This window comes from Gouania willdenowi, chromosome 24 (genome assembly GCF_900634775.1).
Source record: "Gouania willdenowi chromosome 24, fGouWil2.1, whole genome shotgun sequence".
NCBI classification, from domain to species: domain Eukaryota; kingdom Metazoa; phylum Chordata; class Actinopteri; order Blenniiformes; family Gobiesocidae; genus Gouania; species Gouania willdenowi.
In genome coordinates this window covers 16,871,038-16,890,856 of record NC_041066.1, presented here as the reverse complement: position 1 = coordinate 16,890,856, position 19,819 = coordinate 16,871,038, and the positions used below count along the sequence as shown (strand labels likewise).

At 36.8% G+C, this 19,819-nt stretch overlaps 1 protein-coding gene across 1 annotated transcript in view; it reads right to left on the bottom strand.

Moving 5' to 3' along the window:
- Positions 1 to 542: 542 nt before the first annotated feature.
- The window catches only part of nkain2 (sodium/potassium transporting ATPase interacting 2), a 107,422-nt gene continuing 88,145 nt past the window's right edge, over positions 543 to 19,819 (bottom strand). The window contains exons 5-7 of the mRNA XM_028439291.1: positions 19,382 to 19,442; positions 10,804 to 10,885; positions 543 to 3,774 (exon numbers count right to left, since the gene is read on the bottom strand). Of these exons, the coding sequence (XP_028295092.1) occupies positions 3,765 to 3,774; positions 10,804 to 10,885; positions 19,382 to 19,442 (153 nt within the window). The 3' untranslated portion in view covers positions 543 to 3,764. The remainder of the gene's footprint in view (positions 3,775 to 10,803; positions 10,886 to 19,381; positions 19,443 to 19,819) is intronic.

Below are 19,819 nucleotides of genomic sequence, written 5' to 3'. Positions count from 1 at the left end.
GAATGTTCCAACTTTAAAGGCACAACAGCGTTTCGGAGTATGCACTGTGTGAGTTATTGAAAAAAAAAGAAAAGTGTGTGAATGTTGCAGTTCATTTTTACATGCATTTTCACCAATGCAATAAAATAAAAGACAGAGAAAGCCAATATTGTGGAGCAAATATTCTGCAGTGGAGAAGTCTGCAAAGTGCCAGACAATGGACTCACTCAACCATTTTCCCCTTTTAATTCACTGCCCTTTAATCCCAGTGGTCCAGTGTGTGTACAGCACGGTCGGACAAATAGTTACTTGTGAAGGAATTAATACAACCCAGAGTTTTAGGATGTCAGCAGACATTTATACACTTAATACGTGTTTCCTTAATAGAATTTTATACTTTGATAAATGCTACAAGACGACTATTTATATAGTGCAAATTACAAGAATAAAGTTGAATCCAATTCAATTATAATCCAATATTTTGATGCAGGCCGATATAATCCGATACTTGTTTCTTGACTATTGTCATTATTTTTGATATGACATTTAACAAAAGAAACACATAATTTGCAGTAGTATTTATTAAAAAACAAAAAACAAAACAATGTTTCCAAATGGTGGAAGATCCAAAGATAAGTGAAAGTTTTTATTCAGGTGCTGAAGTGAAAGTGAATTTCTAGCCCTGACAGAACATTAGAGGCTATAATAGTGCAACTAACTCTTCTTCTTCCTCCTACTGTTCTCCTACACTGTCATTTCAAACAACACTGTACAAGAAATAAAACACAGTAGTCCCACTTATACACAACATCATACATTAGTAGTCGACTAGAAAAAAAAAAAGAACAGTAAACACAGCCACGTGGTTAAAAAACGTCTAGAAGATACATTTTGTCATCTTACATCATGGAAGCTATTTCTCTCCATGACTCGGCAGATTTTTCAGACTGTGTTATTTAAAGAATAGCCACAAAGTTCACATTTACGAATCCTTGAAGAGCGCTAAAGGGAGGGGGAGGGAGTGTGTGTGTGTGTGTGGGGGGCGGGGGGGTCAACCAAAAAGTTCTGCTTTTAAGTTACTAGTTAGTCACACGCAGCATGAGATTAAATATGTTACAGGTTGGGAAACACCTCATGCAAAACACACAGAGACTGGTTCCATGTACTCCATGGCGTGGCTTTGGACAACGCTCGTAGAGTCCTTCGTTCATCCACGTTTGAGTCAAGAGAAGTCTACTTTGTTCCACAAAAAAAATGGGTCGGTCTTTGCAACAAGTTCAGGCACACTTCCAGAAGAAATACTCAACGTTGACTGTATAAAAATGAGATAGCACACAGAGCTCTTGTCCCAGTTGTGACAGTTTCGCTACTTCTTCCTCACAAAATGCTGCAAACTTAAGTCGGAGTCCATCTGATGATGTTTGGCACTTTAAAACTGCAAAGGAGGTTAAAAGGACGGCTTGGTGTGGGTGTGAATGTCAACTTTCGCTGCTTCTGCTGTTTCTCAAACTCTTTCCAACTCTCACTGCAAGATTTGAAACTGTAACATGTCAGTTTTAAACAGCAATTATGAACTAAAATGACAGTTTTCAAGCACTTTTTATTCCAGTGTGATAATGGGCTAACACTTAATTTGAAGTTACATACATAAAGCTGACATTACGCCTCAGGGATGGACTGGGGCAAACATTCAGCCCTGGCATTTTCTATCTAGATCAGCCCACTGCATGATCAGTGGACACCATGTAGAAGCCGCTATTAAGTCAGTAATGCTCAACATGTGGCTTTTTATGTCTTTTCTAATTATTATTCAACCAGTAAAATTTAAAACTTTTTAACCCCTTTTTACCTTTTTCCTTTGGCCGTTTTGCAACTTCCTTCGTCCCATTTTTACCCCTTTACAAAAAGTTCTGACACTTTTTTCAGACTTAAAATACCTTTTGCCAATAAATATCCCTTTTTTATCCAAAGGTTGTCCTTTCTCTAATTTTGTTTGGCCACTTTTTAACTAAATAAGCTAACTTTTGCCCAATAAATATCACTTGTTTCCCTTTTTCTCCTACATTTGGCCTCTTTTTCAGTATCGTTTGCCACAATTTGCCCTTTTTCACTATTTTTGCCACATTTTTCCCATTTAAGCTACCCTTTGCCATTACATACCACCTAGTTCCTCATCATTTGCCCATTTTTGGCCACTCTTGACTGCTTTTGGTTCATTTTAGTCAATTTACACTCTTTTCTTGCCAAGTTTTTGCCACTTTTGGACCATCTTTTGCCACCTGTTACCTTGTCACAAAAAAAAAACCTAGCGGACCGGACCAGCCCTTTTTGGATAGATAGTTGTCATGAAGGCTGTCATTCGTTACCCTAACCCCACTAAATCCCTCCACCTAACCCAAACAATGCCAACATAGCTCCAAAGGTGTCATAATTTAGCAAACAACACTTAATAACAGCCTTCATGACCCCTATTTAATATTAATGATAGATAATGACAGCGTAATGTCATATGTCTTATGTATTAAACTTCAAGTAAAGTGTTACCGATAATAGATTGGGACTGGTAGCATGTTTTGGGGGAATAATCCATTCTTCCCATCATTTTCCAAGAAACCACATCAGCTTTTGTGATAGAAAATATCAAATTTAGGGCAAGACATCCTCAAATATGTGATTGTCATTTCAGTTAAAGAGACCTTCTGTATTGGAGTTGATAAAGCCGATTAGGTGTTTCATCTGCCAAATTAAAACCATTTTGTTAAAGTAGAGAAGGATTAGTTTGCCGTTACGTTACCATGTCCTGATGAACCAAAGACAAAAATCAATCACTTTATATTTACGTCATCTTTGCAGCTATCGTTCCAGTGTTTACCCTTTCATTTCTACTGTAAACATGGTTTAAATAATACAGTAGTTAAAAAGGAGGTTTGTGACACATATGTGTGTGTGTGTGTGTGTGCATTCATTATTGTCAGTCTGTGTTTGAATGCACACATTCCTTGGAGCCCACACACTGTAAACAGACCCTTCATATCATCAGTTAACATTCAGGAAAAGAAACAGAGGGGAATGTGCACTCGTGCTCGTGTCAAGCCCCCAATTTAACATCAATCTTTGCTGCTGGAAGTCTTTTGAGAAGAAAAAAACATCTTAATTGGTCGTTTTTTGAATTTATGTCAGGCACCACAAGCGGAAAGATTCAGAGACGGCGTTGCACAAGGCTCTGTGGGGCACGCAGGGGTTTAGTTTTGATTAAATCTTCCTCTTTGGCCTGCATGGGCTTAAACACCGCAGCATTAAATCACCAATCAAGAAATGCTGAGTCGGCGTTTCCTCGAGAGCCGATAAAGACGGAGGCTCAGCGGGGGCAGGCGTCGTCGAACTTTGATGGTTGGAAATAGTTCATTCCTACTGGTAACTGATTTCCTCTTTGAATCCTTTTGGTTTCCACCAAAATGCATTTGTTACACTACACTGAACTGGTAAAGAAACACTCGTCACAATGGCTCCTGTGGTCTGCAGTCACCATGTTTGACCACATGATGACAGTGTTTCACCAGGAACTTTCTTTTGAACGTGGCATCTGGTACAGCAGTGGGAAGCCAGATTGAAGAAGTGTTTGTTGGTTTTAATTAACAAAAAAAAAAACATATTTTGGGAGTGTTACGTGTTCTACTTCTGTATGACTCTATACAGTTGTTTAAAAGACAATGTTGGTGGTAAATGCTGAAATTCAAGCAGTGATCGTTGGTAAGGCAGCACTTCTAAGGGGCGGCTCCTGGACTTTATTTCGACCTGTGAAGTGAAAATAGCACAGATCAGATACAGAGCTTTAAACAACTTCATCTATCTAATCTCAATACTCGCTTTTAAAGCTGTAATTAAACCAGGCAGTCACACGGACTGTGGTTGGTGGAACCCAGCCTAGCAGATATAAAATGGCATTAACTTCTGCCAACAGGCGACAGTGGAAGCTTTTTGGTATAATTGAGAGTGTGGAAGGCTCAGAGGTTTATGATGAAATGCAGAGAAATGCTTTCTGTGCTGTATTGTCCTTGACTGAGTCATTTACTCGACCAAATAGGCTCGACAACATCATTTGGTTTGATGTGAACATAAGACGAACTTGTCTCATGTGTTTTTATGAAAGACAACAACAGTCAGACACTGCTTAACACTCTTCTACTGCCACACCCCCAAACTATCAAACACAATAAGAGAAAAGGATGCAAATATTATTAGATTTCTGGAGGGCATTGACCAAAATGAATTGATCGTATAGTGGAAATGTGAGTACAGTTATATACTTGTAATCATAACAATGTTTACTTTGCTGAGTAGACTTAGAGCCAGTCCTGGCAGGATCAAACATCACATAGTGGAATCTCAAATTTCTAAAATGAGTAGGGGTGTTGAAACAAAATCGAGATTCTCGGATCGATTCAAAATGCATACCTTTATTTAACCAGGAAAGTCTTTTCCACTGCAGTAGACATTGTAACTGCACAAAGACGTGTGCTGAAACCTGGGCATGTTGACCAGCTTGTGTTTTTTCAATAAAATCTAAAAAGAAAGCACTAACTTTCTGTATTTATTTGTTGTTCTAGGCATATACAGTACTTCAGTTAAGCTGCACCAAGGTCATGTTGCACTAAAGTCAAAGTTGGTTTAAAAGCCACAGGCAGATTGTATGTTATTGTTTTATTTTTAGTTGTTGGCACATGGCATGTTAAAGCCAATGTTTTGAGTGTAAAGTATACCAATAAAATATATTTCATACATAATGTATTCATGAAGGTGTACACATTACAGATTAGTTGTTTCTTAAGTCATGTATAAAAAAATACACACCCCTAAAAATGAGTACAGCAACAATTATATATTAAGTCATTTAATTACTAAATCTAACATTGTTATAACGTATTTTTCCTGACAAATCATAGTCATTAGCGCTTAGTGTGTTTTACTATCTAGTTAATCAATCATTGACAATAATGATACTAGAACAGCATAGACAGTTATACAGTACTCAACTTTGAACTTTCTCATCTTAATTCAAAGAGAAACAATCCAGATAAGAGAGAGAAATCACATCATGAGATGTAGCACTAGTGAGCTCAGCAAGATGCAGGAGGATGAGAGAGAAATCCCCTTCATAACGGATCAAACGGTAGCTTATCAGTGATATTGTCAACAGTTGGTGTGCCTGTAAAACAAACGGCATTGCTGCGCCCCACCCGCAATGTGGCGATACCACTCTTAGCCATTTTAATACCGCTGTTTTAATACTTTGAAGATGTCCCACTCTTACTAAAAAGGACAGAATGTCTACCCTGTCTTTGAAAGTCGTACTTAGAATTATCCCTCCATCCATTTTCTGACCCACTCACGGAGGTCTGCTGGTGCCTATCTCCAGCTCTCATTGGACGTTAACATACACATACACGTTTATTTTCACGGAAACATTGTGACAAATGTTTTTAAATGCTGCATATTTGGTCTATGGGTTGTGGTATGTTATATATAATAATATACAGACGTGGGCTCGTCTGTAAACGGTCGCATTTACTGGTTCAATAAATGGGAAGAGATTCAAATTCTGATATAGCTGGTTATAATTTACAGTCCGCATAAACAGGACTGAATCATAACATAACCAAACCAATAGAGCAGACATGGGCTTGTCTGTGAACGATCGCATTTACAGATCTTGGAGTCGCTGTTCGTTTAATAGAAAGAGATTTGTCACCTTTATAATAAGTGTTGACTAGGCCAGTGGGAGTGAGGCCCAAGGCCAAGGCAGGCTGACATGATAATAATGTATCATGTTTTTCTGCAGTCAGTGCCTTCTCCTCGTCCTTCTCTCTCTGCTCTGTTTCAGGTGTCGTGAAGCTGATGATGGCAGTGCCTGATCTGTGGTTCACGGCTCAACTAGTCTGAGACACTCTGATGTTCTATCTCTATATCCTGTTCTGTTGGTCCACTAACCCCAACCAGTCGACGCAGATGGCTGCCACCTCTGAACCTGGTTCTGCTGGAGATTTCTTCCTGTTAAAAGGGAGTTGTTTCTTCCCACTGTCGCTAAATGCTTGTTCATATGGATCTTGTTGGGTTTTTTCCTTCTTATTATGAATTTTATATTTTGATAATCGCATTGAGATGACTTTGTTGTAAAGTGCGCTATACAAATAAAGTTGAATTGAAAATGTAGTATTTAAGAAGCCCTTTGAACTATACAGTACCCTATGAAGTAGATCACAGTTTCAGAAAAGTTGGTGACCCCTGTAAAAAAAAATAAAAATCAATGAATACAATTCTAATGGGTTTTTGGGTCTTTTTTTCTTTTTCAAAATATCGTAATAATCCAAGAAACCCAATATCATGCATTGCATAGTGTTGTTTCACCTCAAATAAATACTTTTCTATGAAAATGTAATGAGTTTTGCTAACATGTCTGTAATCCCTGCATTGCTCACCTGCGGCTCCTTGGTTGTTGTCATCTACTATTTATTGAAAAGAGAAAAAAAAAAAAACTTGCAGCATTTGATAAGTGTGAATCAGTGGCTTTGCTCTATCTTCTTCCAGTGTCTTTCTAATTCATGTGTGGAGGGTGTTGTTGGTGTTAAACACTCATTGCGATGCACGCGAGCAACACATGTTCACGGGAGGTCAACCACAACTTGGCCCAAGGTTATTTTTCATTTATAGACAAACACAAATCTATGGAAGTCTGGAGGTGTTGACTGAAGGAGTGTTTCACAGTGTGAGTGGATCTTACGCGTGTATATGTGTGTGTGTGTGTGTGTGTTTGTTGAAGAGAAAGATTTCTTTTGTGATTGTCCAGCCAATGCCTTTCATTGGTTCCTCCGTCCACAGCTAATTAACAGCAAAACCGATGGGACCACAGCTGGGAAACAATGATAGCATATTGATGACGCTGGTGTAAGTTTGTGTGCATGCATATACATGAAGTTGTAGTTAGTGCGCGCGTGTGTGTGTGTGTGTGTGTGTGTGTGTGTGTGTGCGTGTCGGTGCATTGATGGCAAACACTGGAGGTCTATCAGCAGAAACGGCAGTTGTTTGCGAGCTCGGTGTGCGGTGGTGCCGAGCACAAATCTGTTTGTGTGTAGCTGTGTGTGTTTGTACAAGTGTGTTCGTCTTAGTGGCCATTATCTTGGAGGTTGGTGATTTATGATGTGCGTTATAGCTTCCACGAGGGACAAATGAAACTACAGAATGCTCCTTTATTGCCTTTCTTCTTTGTTTAGTCCTGTGTTGCATCCATCACTCAGTTTCCTCATCTCTCCTTCCTTTCTCATTTCTTGCCCGCCCATCTAAATCCTCATTTCTCTGTCCACCTACATCTCTGTCTAATTCACTCAGGCTCTTTTCTAATAAAAACTCGTATTGATAACCTGTCTTCTGTAGATCAGTGCAATCGCCATTATTTTGTCTCGTTGCAAAGCGTGTGTTTGTTGTGCTTGTTTTCCCACAGACTAGATGAAGGACTGGGGGTTGATGCTGGGTCGTCCAACCCTGGTTTCAAGCACATTTATTGGAGCTACAACATTGGTTTTACCAAGAAAACTGGTTGTCATGGTTAGATTCACACACAAAAATACTAATTCTATCAAGTATATGTGAAGACTGTCCAATTGATAGATATATAAATATATATATATAACGCAAATAAAGGTGCAATTTCATAAGGGTTGCAGGAAAGAGAGAGAGAAAGGGAATATAATTTACGTTTCAACATACAATAACCTAGAACAACACTGAAAAGGATGAGTATGGAACTGCACCAACATAAACCAGTTTAAATATGTTTGTAAGAAGAACAGTATATCATTAGTAAGTATAAGAAAGAAGAGCAACATTTTTACCTAGGACAGCAATAATATATAATATGTATATAATGGTATAAAATATATTAATATGTAATAAACATAGGCAAAGGTATAAGATGGGATAGAGAATATTATTAATTTATATATTGCCACACTAAATTTAATTGATGAAATTTGTGTTGAAGTCGTAGATATGAAATAGTATAATATTAATATTATGTACATGTCATGTACATTCATGTGTATGTGTATACGTATGTATATATCCCACTGAGCATTTTTAGGTGTGTGTATATATATATATATATATATGTCTAAATGTTCCTTAGAGTAGTCTAGTCTAGTCTAACATTGTAGACTAGATGAGGCAGTAGCTCGGTCCGGAGAGACATGGGTTGGAAACCGGAGGCTGGTTCAAGTCCCAATGCGGACCAAAATATAGAAGTTGTTCTGGTAGCTGGAGAGGTGTCAGGGCACTTCTCGAACACTGTCGAGGTGCCCTTGAGCGAGGCACCAAACCCCAACACGCTCCCTTCATTGTGGAAGCAGCCCCACTCTGACATCTCTCCATTGATGCATGTCCACAGGTCCTGTTTGTGCATGTGTGTGATTCGGGCCTGTGTGTGTGAGAAGCATGTCCCTAAAAATAACATAATTTCCCTTCAGGGATTAATAAAGTAATTAAAATTAATATCAATTAAAATTAAATTATATACAGTATACAAATAATGAATTAAAGTGCAATGTCTAAATTCTGTCTTAAAATAGTCGGAATCTAGGAATTAGGTCTAAAAAATAGCTAGACGTCTAATATCTGTCTATGTGCATGTATAAACTGTATATATAACAACTGTTGTTTATTCTGTTTTTGTTTCTCTGAAGACTGCCAAAATAAAATTTCAAATTCAAATTCAAAATTCAAGACAGACAATGAAAATATAACAGTATTATTACACGTTTAGACAATCACCAGGGGTGCGTTCGTTTTCTCATTTCTCATTGTTGCCATGTGTGAACGGAGTGAAGACCTTGGTTGGGAAATGATAAACTAGAATGCTGATGCAGCGAGAACGTTGTCACATCATCATCAACAACCCACACGATATCAAACACATTTGGGTGCAAAATTGAGCTTGTCTTAAAACATAGAAAGGAGGAGTTTAAAGCTTTTTTGTTCACTTTGGTTCAGGGAATCTGTAGATTAAATTTAATCACAAGGTTGTACATCGGTTTCAACTTTTTTGTGACACATAAATTTAAGTAAGAATATTCTTGTGAATGAGGCTGATTGTGTTCATTTTTGTGCACTCAAGGCAGTTAAAAAAAAAAAAAAAAATATATATATATATATATATATATATATATATATATATATATATATATATATATATATATATATATATACTGTTGAAATAATAACTGCTGGTGTCTCTCTGATTGGTTGGAACCACATTTTAGGCAAAAAAAAAAGAAAAAAGAAGCCAATAAAAAAAAAAACCCACGCCAAATTAGCTCTTGTATTTGTTGTGTTAAATTACAGGGTTTTGGCAGTTTATCAACTATCTTGTGGCAGATAATTATCATCAGTATCTGCAGGCAACAGTGCTCTTTGCCAAACATCTGCAAGTGAACACTGACAGAGCATTTACACACACGCATCATCAGGATGATATCACACTAGGTAGTCACTTAAAAGCATTCACAATTAGTGCTTTTTTTTGGTTATTCTGTTTCAAAACCAAATTGGAAAAAACTCATAAATGGTGTGGTCATTTTGTTTTACTGATTTGAGTTTTTCTGTCTTTAAAATTAAAACAAGAAAAAGGCAAAATCTTGCTTTGTTTGTGTAATATTTGGATATTTATGGGGAAAGTCCTCGGGGAAAGCTACATGAAGCTACAAAAATAATATTGCTCTTCTATATAGGGAAGTAAAGGCTTGTGGGGGATGGTGGTGTGTTCAGGGTCAACTCGTAAAACTACCTCAACTACACTTCACTGTTGTAACTGTGTGACTGTCATGTTTTTGTGTTGTTGTTTTTTTCCTGTTTAAACTTTTCTCGTATTAACAAGCTGCCATTTTGGTCCGACCAAGAAGCTCAGATAGCGTTACCGCAGTGTAAAACAACATGTCGCTCTCACTTAAGAATTTCCCTGTAAATATTGAAATATCACAAAAAAAAACAAACCATTTTCTCATTTTAATTTCTTTTTTTTTTTCTCTCTCGCTTCACCATATCTGCATATCGTGTTGAAGGTCATCAACACATGTAGTGCAATCTTTTGATGACAGGTATGCACGTTTCATCATTGCAATGAAATAAATACATTTATTTTATTCCATAATTGTGACCATCACCAGCCCCTCCCTAAGGAAGGGTAAGATAAACTTTATTGATGGGAGAATATAAAAAAAGAGGGCAGTGTAACACCTTGGTGAGGGGGAAAGGAACAGGAAAGAGGGAGTCAGGGCAGGACGAAGGGGTGGGGAAGAGTCGATTATTTTAAGGTGAGAGTACAATGTGATGCTACAGTTGTGCATATTCTCATTTTATTTTCAAAACAGAAAAACGCTGATTTTGTGTTTTTTTCGGGTTTTTTCGGTATACGTTTAGATTTTAAATCAGTAAAACAAAATAACCACACAGCTTATTTGGTTTTTTTTTTTACATATGGATTTGAAGCAGAATAAGGAAAAAAACAAACTAAACACGGATTACCTATGTTATGCTATTGTTTGTTGCTGATTTTTGTATCATCTTTTGTATCGTTCTACGACAAACAAAGATTTAAGATTTTGCAGAACAAACTTTTATCCATTGCAGAAAAACTTTCTATATGAGTAACACCAAATGGATTCATATATATATATATATATATATACAGTATGTGGCATATGGCTCATGTTAGCATAAAGTACCCTTGAGGTGTTGTATAAGACACACCCTGGGAGACCAGAGTGCAATTATACTTACATGTACATAGGCTGTAATTGAAGGTGGGAGGTCTTCTGAGGCCCCTGGTAACCATAAGAGTCGAACCCTCCTATAAAATCAACTGCAGAGAAAAACACCACCAATTAGACAAAAGAACATGTAATTGCGGTAATCAGCGGGAAAACCGCCTACCCGATATGATTCAGTGCTTTAGGCTTCCTACACCTACAGATCTCTCATGGTACATTTTCAAGAAGAACCACCATTTCCACTGCTGCTCTCACCACTAATCAGGGTTTGCAGGCGTAAGAAACGGCTCCCTGTGAAAAGTTGGCCCTGGACTGCATGAGAAATCCAACGATGCAAATCCGTTTCTATTTTTAGCCGCTGAGACTAAGACAGTTATATATGTATACTTTGGGAATTTGATTAACTCCTAAATTATCCAGGATGTCTCTGCAGTTTCCTGAGCCCAGAAGCTGCCAGCAGGTGGTTTGCTTTCCAAAGACGGAGAAACTGAGCCTTGACTTTTGAAGAGAGGAAGCCAAGATATTTCTCACTTTGATGTCACAGAGCTCATATAAAAAAGGTACTTCCTCGCTTTAACATAAAGCTGAGGTTTTTTTTTTTTTTTTTTTCTTTCTCATAATCTATTTGGGAAGATTTCACAACATCAAGTACAATGTAGAACTCGGCTGTCACTGCAGAGATGAAAAGCAGATACATTTCCTTTAAGCTCTTGATAAACAGGAACGTAGGCACAAATATCCCTGCAGCAAAGTATCACATAGAAGACAATTATCTCTGAAACATAGAAAAAAATACAGTATATATTTCTCAAGTTTGGCATCAGTAAATCAAATAAAATTGGTCAATTTCGTTTTTATGTTCTCAACTGTAAAATTTCACAAGCCTCGAAACAGAGGTCAGGCTATAGTAAGACATTAAAAAATGGTGAAAATTTTTCAAACGCCTTAAAACAAAGGTAAGGCTATAGTAAGGCATTAAAACGGGTGAAAAAATTTCAAACGCCTCAAAATGGAGGTAAGGCTATAGTAAAACATCAAGAATGTTTAATTTTTTTACCCGTTTTTATGCCTTACCATAGCCTTGCCTCTGTTTTCGAGGCGTTTGGAAAGTAAGTGCACGTAACAGGAGGCTATGAGCACAACCCAGATAATATTATGTACCATATGTAACATGAAGAAAGTGGACTTGGCTTTGAATAAAAGACGCTTTCATCTTGGATGGAAAAAGTTGGAAACACACCAGATTTGAAAGATTCCAAGAGTTTTCCTGGAATATGAAGCATCATCAGAACAAATAGTGCATCATTATCATCTGTGGTTTGATTAGACTCCAGAAATACATGATTCATTAACATAACTGGGACATAGCCCTGGATTTAATTATTAGTGGGAATGAAAACAATAACTAACAAAAACATCATCGTTATCATAAAATTAATCTGAAATTATTTCGTGAGATAAATTGATAAATGTTTTTGTGGTTATTATCAAACTAAAGTGCAATATGGAACATATTTATTTTCTCATCATTATACCAGCCTCATGTTTCCCTCACCTATGGATGCTGTACATTACATGTCAAACTCCAGGCCCGAGGGCCAAATTTTAAAGCATCCAACATGGCCCGTAGGAGAAAGTATTGATAATTGAGAAAACAATAATTATTGTGTAAATTACAAAATAATTTAGTTGTAGATATGTCTAGATATATCTCTACAATCACACATTTAATTAAAGTCCACAATATTTGTAGGGCTTACTGTTTTCCCCAAGCTTATATCACATGATAGCAGTCATTTTGCATCACAAATTGATAAAAGAACAAAAATTCTGCAATTTCTCAAAACAAATGCTCTAAATTACACAAAAAATTGTCAAAAAAACAAGGAAATTTAAAGTGAACTGATACCTGTCACTCAATTCTTGGATATTGTCGTCGCTTTACATATTTTAACATTAACGTTAAAAATGCTTCTTTTTTTGGCTCAATTGAGATCAAACTGGCCCTTTTTTGGCCCCTGAACTAAACTGTTTGACACCTCTGCTGTACAACATCTGAGCAAGGAACAAAACACATGTTTTAGCCAGGTTGGTCACTACAGCAATGCAGCTTTGGAACAGTTTTTTCACTATTTATATAATTTTGTTAGACCCAGAAAGTCCACAACCAAACCATGAGAATGCAAAAATCTTTTTATCCTGTTTCTGTACTTTCTTTGTTTACGTTTATATCACATTACTATAGTATTTAAGGTAATAATAGGAAATCCAAACGACCTTTCTCTACCTGCAGCCTCTGTGGTGGCACTTTGCGATCATTCGCCTCATTACCGACTGACAATGTAGAGCCTCTTCCCAGGCCTTGATGTATTCATGGATGTATTAATGGAGGAACTGTCGAGTATGATTGGTGAACTTTCCTGCAGATTCATGCTGCAGTCGGATATCAGTTATAGTTGAAAGTTTGAGGAAAACCAAGCTTCTCTCCTTGTCAGCGTGATGTCAATCAAACTCTGCAGTCAAATACGAAGAATTGGGTTTTGCATAAACTTCAGCTTCACCAAACCAAACTATTCTGTGCAGAAGATCTCACAAGACACAAAAAGCAACAACTAAAACTGGGATGTGTTTTAATTAAACAAACATTAGTTCATGTTTAGCTTTGAATTAAGTTTCCAAAAAAAAACTCTTTAACACAGGATAAACAATGAAAATCAAATAACGAAAACGAATCCGTGTAATACCTTAAAGTGTTTTTATTTCTATTTTCTTTATACGATGCTTGAATACGCACACACGCACTCGCTCGCTCATGCATGCACTGAATAATAATCACAGTAATTAGCTTTCTTAGCGACTTTAAGTCTTCATCGGTCCTCAGAGTGTAGTAAAGTTTGCACCCAAGCCACATTCCCAGCAAAGGAGCGTGCTTATTGTGTATTCTGTCAGAGTGAATTATCAGGCAGAGCTTTCCCAGTCGCAGTCGTGTCCGGGACTTAAGGCTCAGAAAGATTAACAATGAATCACAGAGAAAGTGATCTTCTTCTCCACCTGAAAACGATACGTGTCACATGTGGATTAAGTCCCACCAGTGCAGATAGAAAACTGATGTCAAGTCGTTTGTTTGAACAAATCCATATAAGATGCGACTATGTTTGATATTTTCTTCCTTGTTCTTGATTAAATCCGTAAAAAAAAAAAAAAAAAACCATCTCTTTAGTAGCAGAGTTTGCATGTTCTCTCTTTATTGGTTTCTTCCCAAACATTCATTGTCCATTTCTATTCAAGCCCCGAATATCTTGATTTTAACAGTTTTATAAAGTGTTATTACATTTTTAATGACTAAAATTAGCTAAATTAGTCATACTCATGAGCGCTCCATTAGCCAATAAACTGTCATTAATATCTGTATGAAGTGTCACAAATTTGAAGGAGCGAGGATTAGAAAATGTAATGAAAGCTATAAGAAGGTATTTCATATGGAAATGAAGATATGAACATATTGTCAAATCAACTGTAGTGAGGGAAGACTGGTGTCAATTTATTAGAGATTGCTTCTATAATAAAAGGTGTCGCACAGGCTGTTGGACTGGAGAAGTAATCTAAGTAAAAAGAAAGTCTGAAAATAAGGCTAATTTTTAAATGTTGTTCCAACACCACAATCAGAAAAGATAAGCTGCCTCTGGGTCAATTTGTACAAGCAAACTTGTTTTAAAAAAGGTTTAAATGAATGAAATGTTTACTTTTAAACTAAAGTATGAAAGCTAAACTATTTGGTTATAGTTAGAGACCAAAAATGTATACAAGCTTCTAGCTTAGATACATTTTTGTACTTAAGTTAAGCTAGTAGCGAGGTTACAATTTTAAATTTAAGCTACGAGCTACTAGCTAGGATACATTTTTGTACTTAAGCTGAGAAGGGTCTAGCTGCAGCCGCGGAACTGTACAAACCACACTCCGTACAAACCACGCCCCCTACAAAATGCGCCCTATCGATCCCCCTGAGCCAAAACCTGGACATTAACCTTTTCACTAACCTGAACCGCTATCACCTTCATTTTTCTGGCAAATTTGGGGAACTTCGCAATACTTACCATTCTTTTTTACTAACCCAAACCGCTACCGCCTCCACTTCTTGGCTAAATTTGAAGTTACATTGAAAAATTGCTTCACTGGCCACAGTCGCACATGTGGGCGTTTTTTAATGTGCGTGAGCGTGGTTCGTAGTAGGGTCAGCGCATTGAAAAATTGCTTGTGTGTGCATGGTTTGTAGTAGGGGACATGGCTGTTGGGGCATTGTTTGTACAGTTTTGCAGCCGCAGCTGGGTATACTTGCTTAAGCCACTAGCAAGAATACTTTTTTGTGCTTAAGCTACTAGCTAGGATACATTTTTGTACTTAAGCTACTAGCTAGGATACATTTTTGTACTTAAGCTACTAGCTAGGATACATTTTTGTACTTAAGCTACTAGCTAGGATACATTTTTGTACTTAAGCTACAAGCTACTAGCTAGGATACAATTTTGTACTAAAGCTACTAGCTAGGATACATTTTTGTACTTAAGCTACTAGCTACTAGCAAGGATACATTTTTGTACTTAAGCTACAAGCTACAAGCTAGGATATATTTTAGCACTTAAGCTACTAGCTAGAATACATTTTTGTACGTAAGCTACTAGCAATGATACATTTTTGTACTTAAGCTATAAGCTACTAGCAAGGATACAATTTTGTACATAAGCTACTAGCTAGGATACATTTTTGTACTTAAGCTATTAGCAAGGATACATTTTTGTACTTAAGCTACAAGCTACTAGATAGGATACCTTTTTGTACTTAAGCTACAAGCTACAAGCTAGGATATATTTTAGCACTTAAGCTACTAGCTAGAATACATTTTTGTACGTAAGCTTCTAGCAATGATACATTTTTGTACTTAAGCTACAAGCTACTAGCAAGGATACAATTTTGTACATAAGCTACTAGCTAGGATACATTTTTGTACTTAAGCTATTAGCAAGGATACATTTTTGTACTTAAGCTACAAGCTACTAGATAGGATACCTTTTTGTACTTAAGCTACAAGCTACTAGCTAGGATACATTTTTTGTACTTAAGCTATTAGCTAGGATACATTTTTGTACTTAAGGTACAAGTTACTAGCAATGATAGATTTTTGTACTTAAGCTATTAGCTAGGCTACATTTTAGTATCCAAGCAAGTAGATTCTAGCTAATATTATAAAAGTGTAACAAAGAAGAAGAAAAAAAGGTTGAACACAAGCAGAGTAAGAAATTCAATATTTAGCCTTGGGAGCTAAAATAAAGTAGCTTTTAGTTTAGTATCAACACAAAGCATTTTAAAATGCTGTGTCAACATGTTAAAATTATTTGTGGGTCAACCCATTGAAATTAAGCTAAATCACCTCAAACCCTCACAATTGAAGCTGTAATATTTAATTTAGACCTCATTGCATAGGCCCAGTTTTGTCCTCTATAGAGACTTTTTGTGCTGACCTCTAGTTTGACAGCAGACTGGATTAATAGCCTTTATCGCGCTCAAAACGTGACTGTTCCTGCTGAATCTGACTAATTCAGTCAGCATTCATTAACTATGAATATTTATGCGTCAGCAAACAGCAATCTCAGACCATTGTTGAATTAGACATGCCCGGGTATTGATCTTTGGGAAAGGGCGGATGCAACTTTGTTAAGTGGATAAATAGAGGGAAATGAGTTATTTCATATTATGGCACACATTTTAAAGAGAGCAACCAGGATAAGCATGTTGATTGGCCACATTTAAGCTTCAAATGTAACTCGGTAAAGGGTTGCCAGTCGTGAAAAGTCTGAATGCATCCCAATCAGACTGGTTGTGCTGATGAATGAGTGTACCGATAAAAGACGGAGAGGAATAAAACCTCAAAGGCTCTTCATGCCCCCCCCCCCCCCCCACTCTTTCATAGTCGTTATGGCTGATGCTCGCTGATGGTGGTTGAAGGTGGTAAGTACGTAGGAGAGGCGTGCGGCATGAAAGAACGGTGACTTTGATCCAGCACGAGCCTATTTAGCCTCCATCTTCATCTCCTGTCTGCGCGCTGCTGTACATGAACGGTCCTCCTGGAGAAACCTGTGGGCTACAAGTTTCCCTTTGAATTCTGCCGCTGAAGCAACGGTAAAAATCAATAAATTCAAGATAGCCTTATTCAGGCCTGCAGCTTCCAAGTAAAGAGAATAAAGCAGATGGGATTTAGTTCATAAGGTGGACTGGAAATATATGAGAAATGAAACATTTAGTCGCTCCAAGAGTCTGCACTCGCAGCTTAGTAAGTCAATCATTCAAGGGCTGCAGGTAAGTCCATTTGTGTCACAGAAAAGATGAATGTTTTACACATATCACGGCAAATACATTGTTTCTTTTAAACTTTGGCAAGGGGGTCATATTTTCACCAGCAATCTAATTATTGGTGACATTTCAAAATATCATATATTGGTTCGTAACTGACCGATTTTTATGAAAATGGACTGGAGTTATGTCGGGTTGGTTCCTCAATCACCTTAACAAGTTGCATCTGGATCGGATCAGGATTGCACATTTCATCATAATTTGTGCCCATACATTTGGACAGTCTGTATCATTATTAATAGGGACAGAAATGTATTCCAAGCCTTTCGAGTCTGAATAATAATGGTATCATGATCAGGATCACAGATAAAGATAACTGTCAATATCTGGCAAGAAGATTTGGCACTTGATAGAGGTTTTGCACTCTAGAGTGCTCTTGCATTTAATGAAATGGTTGATCGTGTAAATTAGATTTATAATAAATCTAAATGGTATATGATATATAATACAATAACGAGGTTAACTTTCACGTCATCAGGGAATCCAGGAATTAGTAGGTTAATGACCACCATGAAGAGAAAAAAGGTGATTCTATTACTTATAGCTAAACTCAACAAATGCCATTGCCATAAAATATAAAAAATTCAAAAACAAAAAACAGTTTCTGTATATTCAAAGCCATACATTTAGAATAATACATAGAACCACAGCCCACACTGTGGAAATCCTTTACATTCACGAGCTGAAAGCTGTCATTCTTATGCTTTGAATATTTGTTTTCTCCTCCGATCTAGCGTGCAGCAACTGTTGATGAAGAGAAGACGTGGAAAGCATAGCGGTGGGATTAAACCCCAAACATACAGTAGGTGTTTAAAAAAAAAAAAAAAACAACCCAACACAAAGAACAATGTTTCTCGTAACTAAGGCTGTGCTGTTTCAGCTACGGACAATACATGCAATCTAAATGCATTCAAAATATGAATTATATCAACAAACCTCAGGCTAACGCACACCTCACCTTACCGATACAGTCCTTCTGTCTAGCTGATTGATGCGGTCATAGTTTTAATACAGTATGTGACAGATAATGTGGGCAGGGAAAAGAAAATGCTGTCTCGGGTAGATGAAGTACCGTATATAAACCCTGCGACTGCAGTTTTAGAGGATCTTTCTGTTTGATTAAAAAAGATTAAAGGCCCAACAGTTTGGGCTTCTTGTATATCCCTCACTCACATTTTTGATAGCGTGTAAAGGAATAATAGCTTTTACACCAATAATGTTCTCTCTTTATCTAACATTCAATCTATACATACTTCTGCTACCGTAACAACATAATAGAGGATATCTACTACTAATTTATACCACTGTATTTGGCTTCACAGACTAACTACTAAAAAACAAGACTAAAAAATAAGTATCTATATATATATATATATATATGTATGTATTAAGGGTGTAAGAAAAGATCGATTCGGCAATATATCGCAATATTTCACCGCATGATTATTGTATCGATCCAAAAAATGTCCAAATACATTTTTTTTAATCATTTTTTTTTAACAAAAAAAAAAAAAACCCATTTAGTTGCGCTAACATACGCATAGCACATAAACACCCGTTCACTACCATTTTAACATTTTAGCTTGGAAGTTGATTGCACTTTCTTTTCATAAAACATACTGGTCACTTTTATAGATGTATGAGGTAATTTTTATTTATTTTTTTAAGAATTTAAGAACTTAACAGAATCAGAATCTGTTGTTAAAGCGAAAGTTCAACTTTTCAGAAAAATGTAATTTGACAGTTAAATAAATATACCAACTGTTGTACTTGAATTACAGCGAGTTACCATTTGTACTGTTCACAAGTTTAAAAAAAATGAAATAAATAGCATTTCAAACCATTTTGTACTTGTAAAGGTGACATTTTTAATTACTGATAATGCGATGTATATCGTATCGGGATATATCGCATTGTGACATGCAAATCGTGAATTGTAATGTATCGTCAGATTTATGACAATGCACACCCTAATATATATAGTATTTCTTTCAAGGAAAGTAGCACAGATAGTGTCCTAAAAAAGGCTTATTAACATCTATTTATACAAAAGCTACGCACACAGCACCCACCAAATATGTCAGCTGATGAGCTGTTTCCTGTGAGCTTTTAAACGAAACATTTTAATTCCATTAGCTTATATCTTATTCATAATCAACCCATTGAGTTGCATGTATACTCACAGCTGTCCTCTTCTTCTGAAATGAGCTTGACCACATAACAGGCATAGATGAACCCCACCAACTGTTAAAAAAAAGAGAAAAGCAAAAGAGGAGAGAGAGTTTTTTTTTCTTCTTCTTCTTTTTTTAACGCTGCAGGAAAAAATAGTCCAGATACTGAACATAAATCTGTAGCAGACAGGAGAGAACCAGTGTTGGTGGAAGTGAAGCAGAACAACGCTGACAGTTTTCTCCAAAATAGAGCACTTGAATCGATGGGAGTACACATGCACACAGATACACAGCTGCAACCCACTGTATTTATTCACATACTGGCGATCACAATGATTTGCTGATGATTAACTCAAACAGACAAGTAGAAATATTTTTTTAATATATATTTTTGCGAATGTGGTAGGGATGTAGGCACCAAACAGCTTTGTCTGGAGAAGACAAGTAAGC